The sequence below is a fragment of the Schistocerca cancellata genome, chromosome 10 (assembly GCF_023864275.1).
Source record: "Schistocerca cancellata isolate TAMUIC-IGC-003103 chromosome 10, iqSchCanc2.1, whole genome shotgun sequence".
In the NCBI taxonomy this organism is placed as follows: Eukaryota; Metazoa; Arthropoda; class Insecta; order Orthoptera; family Acrididae; genus Schistocerca; species Schistocerca cancellata.
In genome coordinates, this window is record NC_064635.1 from 55469687 (window position 1) to 55475686 (window position 6000).

At 38.4% G+C, this 6000-nt stretch overlaps 1 protein-coding gene across 1 annotated transcript in view; it reads right to left on the reverse strand.

Annotated features, from left to right (window-relative positions):
• LOC126106629 (uncharacterized) overlaps window positions 1-3396 on the reverse strand; it is a 90123-nt gene extending 86727 nt beyond the window's left edge. Inside the window, exon 1 of the mRNA XM_049912985.1 lies at window positions 3350-3396. Coding sequence (XP_049768942.1) covers window positions 3350-3396 — 47 coding nt within the window. The remainder of the gene's footprint in view (window positions 1-3349) is intronic.
• Window positions 3397-6000: the final 2604 nt, after the last annotated feature.

Genomic DNA, 6000 nt, shown 5'->3' on the forward strand with positions numbered 1-6000 from the left:
AGTGAATACCATACCTAGAAACATAGAGTTTCTTGTACGGGAAACCTACAATTGGTTCTCCATTTCACCCAAAAGACAAGAGGAATGTAGAAAGGTTTATGAGACAATAAATTGTGGAAAACAGCCACTAAAAATTTTGGAGGTCTGTGCAACACGTTGGCTTTCAATTGAACCAGCAATACGAAGAATTCTGGAGCAGTGGGAAGAACTAGAGCTACATTTTTCACTTGCCATGGTTCAAGACAATTGTTACTTTTATTTATTTATTTATTTATTTACACTGCCGATCTTTTGTACAAGATGTATTGTGACGACTCAAATCATCTTTACATGTTTTACCTTAAACATGCCTTAAAAGACGTACAAATAGCAATAAAAGCTTTTGAAGGAGAAGACAATGACCCCACTAAATTAGAAGATACACTTGTATTTCTCATGCAGTCACTCGGACAAAACATAGTTTTTCCAACTGTTGATTTGTTGACAACGCCAGTTCCAAGCGAATGTATGTACGCAAATCCGAACCTTGGCTTTATGTTTGAACAGAAATTGTCTGAATCAAGTTTGTCTGAAGAAAATAAAGTTTATTTGAAGAAGAGATGCATTCAGTTTAGTCTGAAACTCATAAAAGAAATTCAACAAAAACTGCCAAGTAACGTTACGATCCTGAAAAAAATGTCAATGCTGAATGTTGAAGAAACACTTAAAATGAATAAAAATAATGCTGTAGCGGATGTAGCCAAAGAATTGGGTTTTAGTGGCTGCAAGAATGGCATAATATCATCTTCATTAGGTTGAATAACACTACTAATACTGTTCGCTTTTGGAGTGAGGTTTTGCAGTATAAAAATGCAGCAGGAGAGAATCCTTTTTCTTTGATTTCACAGCTAGCAATGACTGTTCTATGCCTACCGCATTCAAATGCAGAAGTGGAAAGAATATTCAGTTCTATGAACATTATAAAAACTAAACAACGTAACAGATTATCGTTAAAGACAATTAATGCTTTGATCATATTGAGAGACCAGCTGAAGAAACATAATAAAGATTTTGCATTTTTTGACATACCGTCAGACGTATTGAAGGTTATTGGAACGAACAAAAGCTACTCTTCTGTGATAAAACCAGTCGAACTGCAACATCATCTTTTGAGCGACGTTCAACCCTCTACATCAACTACAGTTCTGTCAGAGCATGAAACAGAAGAGTTATTCGATCTTCTGAGTGACGACGATGAATAGCTCACATACTGGTATGTATACATTTTGTAGCCTAATTTGAGTCCTTGCTTTCTTTTGTTACAAATATAGTTGTATATTTCTATTATATTTTACTACTGTGATTGAAAGAACAATTTATGCAAGCAATGCGTCATTTAATTGAGACAATATAGCAATTACGTATGAGACAATTTTTATTAATATTTTACTCTCCCCCCCCCCCCACTGGCTTGCTGCACCATTCACAGCACGAAATTATCAGTACACACTTAGTAAAATCAGTTTTAGCGACTTCCTAGCGACTTTTGATATTGAATCTAGCGACTCGGGTTTTTTAGAGTTGGCAACACTGGCTGAGGCGCTCAGTCTTGGCTTGGCAGCCGTTGAGAATGGAGCTCCCGTTGGATGTTACCGCCAAGTGCGAATTGTGCGCAGTTATTCGGTTTTTGAACGCAAAGGGCACTGCGCCGACCGAAAACCATCGCCAATTGACGGAAGTGTATGGTGAGTCGTGCATGGATGTCAAAAATGTTCGTAAGTGGTGCAGAGAGTTTGCAGCTGGTGGGACCGAAATTCACGACCAACAAAGGAACGGGAGACCGTCAATTTTTGAGGAGACAGTGTTGAAGGTTGAGCAAAGCACGTGTAAAGATCCGCGGATCACCCTGGATGATCTCTACATGTTGGTTGCTGAGGTTTCCCGAAGCACAGAAACATTGGACTACCGGAAGGTGTGCGCAAGATGGATGCCACGCATGCTGACTGAGGACCACATGCGGCAACGAGTTGATGCTTCCCGCGCATTTCTTCACCGCCTTGCACCCGAACAGGACAACTTTCTGGACTCAATTGTCACGGGTGACGAAACCTGGGCATACCACTTTACACCTGAGACCAAGCAACAATCACGCCAGTGGCGGCATCCTTCTTCGCCAAAGCCGCGGAAATTCAGACAAACACAGTCTGCCGGTAAAGTCATGACTACCGTTTTTTGGGATCTGAAATGGGTATTGTTGGTCGACTTTATGGCCACTGGGACCACAGTTAACGCTGACAGGTGCTGTGAGACTGAAAAAACTCAAACGGGCAATTCAGAACCGGAGGAGAGGAATGTTGAGCAAGGGCGTACACATTCTCCATGACAATGCTCGCCCACACATCGCTCGGCAAATCGTTGCTCTCCTGCAACAGTTTCAGTGGAACATAATCACCCATCCACCCTATAGTCGTGACTTGGCGCCCAGTGACTATCACCTGTTCCCTAGGTTAAAAGAACATTTGGCCGGAAAGCAATTCAGTTCCGATGATGAGGTGAAAGAAGAGGTTCATAACTTTCTCAACAGCATGGCGGCGAGGAGCTGGTATGAGATGGGCATACAAAAACTGCCACAGCGTCTACAAAAATGCATCGACAGAAATGGTGATTATGTCGAAAAATAGCTAAATGTTCAAGCTGTAGAGTGATGTAAACCATTGTAGACACGAACAGGTCTATGTACTTATAAAAAAATAGGAGACCTTACTTTTGAGTTTACCTTCGTATATAGTTGAATTTATAGCCATTAGATTTGTATGATTTATCGCATGACCTAAATTTAGCTCATTACTTTTAGTACCCATGTGGATGTAGTCACACTTTTCATTATTTAGAGTCAATTGCCACTTTTCTCACCAAACAGATATTTTGTGTAAATCATTTCGCACATACTTTTGACCATTTGATAACTTTAAAAGACGGCAAATGACAGCGTCATCTGCAGACAATCTAAGAGGGCTGCTCAGACTGTCTCGTATGTCGTTTATGTAGATCTACGAGAGATGATCACCAATGAGCGCTTTTACTTGAATATGGGCAACATGCAGAAACTTATGAACAGTTTTGTCTCCAATTTGACGCCTTGCCTTACTTTGACGAGTCCGATTCGCGGAAACAGATACGGACCAAACATAGCCAAATAGCTTAACATAGAGGAAAATGACGGTGGCCATAAGGCTGTGATAGCAACTATGACTACGAATTTTGCAAGGAATGTTAATAATGGTAGGAAAATAGTTTTGCTTAGCCTGTTTTTGCTAACTAAGGTGGTGGATGTTTCTGAAACTAAACTGCGCACAGCTACGATACTTACTCTTCAAACAATGGAAGAGATTCCAGTACACTCTCCAGGGAGAACATCCTGAAAACAAGAAATTGAGCAGTTAGATTTCTCCAGAGTTGTTACATCTTACTAACTCATGTCCTTGGTCACATAATAACATCACACTAAGACAAGGTATTTTTAGATACACATTAAAAAATTGTTTTACCACCCAAACAGGAGAGAGAGAGAGAGAGAGAGAGAGAGAGAGAGAGAGTCAGAGACAAAGGTGTCATCAGCAGTGCTCAGTGAAGTGAGATAGAACAGCTGTTATTTTCTGTACAGAGTGGTCAGGAACAGTCTGAATAGCTTGCAGTGGTGTTGCAGGGTAGATCCTACTGAGAAATATTTGTTAGGAAAAACATTTGATGTGTTGCGCCATCTCCCATTTAATTAGCACCAAAGTTAGGCAATCAGGTTGTAACGGAACATATTAAAGGCTTTACTTTACCGAAGTATGCGATACCCTCCAAATTCAACCAGTTTAATGAGTATTTATGATTATAGAAAAGTTATTGTGTATGTTAACAATGATTGCATAACATGTCTGCATAAACAGTCAACCCATTAAATTATACTGAGTAACTGACCCACACAAAAGTTTATATCACTTGATCACTGATACAGCAAATGTCATCATATAAAAACACTAAGTTCATCTTAAATAATTAATATGAAGTACGAAAAATAGTGGCCAACTTTTGTATTTTAGATCTCCTTAAATAAAAATCACCCAGTGAAACCTATTTGTTCACTAGGAGCGGTTTCACTCAGTATTCACGAAATCAATCCTATTTTAGACGAAAACCAATGTAATTCTTAATAATTCATGTTATTTACTTATTTATGCAAATTAGAGAGGTCAATTGACAAACTTCTAAAAAACAGCCTTTTTGTAACAAAGAATTATTCTGTCAAGTCAACAAATCTGTCTGTCATTTTAATAACATGTTAAATTATGTCACTCGATGCAAATTAATAACTTTTCTGCACAAATTATGATAACACATGTACATGTGACTTATAAACTATATCTCTTTTTAGTAGTTCTTTGACAATGTTATAAATACGAGCAGCAAGAAGGGTCGAGAGGCAGTCGGAATGTCACTTTGGTAAAGTGTGTTTGTGTGTTATTGTTTGAGGTGGATAAACAATGCAAAGAACATGTAAAGGAAATACTACTTTGTGTTGTGTCATGGTCTTTGGTGGACAGTAGAATTAAGATGGCCACCAGAGTAATAAATATTTGAAGTTTACATATTTGTTGGTTTCGCTCGTTCTCTATCATCAAAAGCACATCAAAAACACGGGACCTCATGTTTTTAACCCTAGACAACCAGATGTAGAGCCAGCATCAGCATCAAGAGACAGCAGCGATCCAGCAAGTAGCAGCGATTACCACAACACAATGCATTTTAATGGCACCAACCTAACATCAAGTGCTAACAAGCTCCGTAAATGGGAGTGAAATAGTGCGATTATAGCAATTAGCAATATCTATGACCAGGCGACCATTACAAAAGTGGGGGCTCGTCCGGGATCTTTAAGTGCATCGATGATAATAGTGCAGCTATAAATTTCGTAAGTGCTTAGCATTCCAAAAAAGTTTATTTGTGCAGTGTGGCAGCAGTGAAAATATGTCAAACGGAAAAAACGTGTGTATGTGCGACTACGAAAAACAATCATCACAGCGCTCGTAAGATTAACGTCTGGATTATGTCAACGGAATTCATCAATCAAGACTTCAGCTTCGATAAAACCGAATAGAAGTGAAGAAAGCCAACAGGACCACCGACCCCGACATCATAGCAACATAAAGCAAGGTACTTTCTTGTTGTTGTCATTTAAAATAATTAATTGTTAACATGTCTCTACCTGAGAGGGATGAGATCGTAGGAAATGTAAAAATTGAACCACGGGATGGTGAACAATTAAACTTAACAGAGTGGCTAGCAGACTTTGCAACTCAAATAAGTTCGCAACTTAAACAGTTGAGTGAACAAGTAAGTTTGAATTTTGATCTATTAAGTACTCATCTCAATGAGAAGTGTGAGGAAATTAAAACTACCCTCAGTAAGGACACTAGAGAACAGTTGATACATTTCAGAAAAGAATTTCAAGTTAAAGTTGAAAGTTTAAATGAAAACATAAAAGCTAACACAGACAGCATTGCTGTCATCTACAACAGAGTAGATACTGAAGTTGAAAGATTAGATCAGAGAATAGACAAAACATCAGAAAACCTTAAACATGAATACAACCTGTATACCACTAATGTAGATACAAAAGTAGAAAATATACACACTAAATATACACAATTGGAAGATGCATTGATGTCAAAACAAATGTTTTACAATAAAAATACAATGTATGGGCACATCCAAGTGAAATGCTTTCCTGGCGAAAATCTGCACCCTATTGACTTTATTCACCAATGTAAGGATATGTTTGTTGTAGGAATGTCAGATAACATAAAAATGAAGTTAGTAAAACGGTTTCTAGAAGGGGAGGCCCTATCCTGGGCAAATGAGAATAATGAGTCTTGGAATACTTTTGAAGAGTTTGAAGCTAAGTTTATTTGCAAATTTTGGTCACAATCCATACAAGCCAGATTAAAGTCAGAATTTCTAAGTGGACTAGTG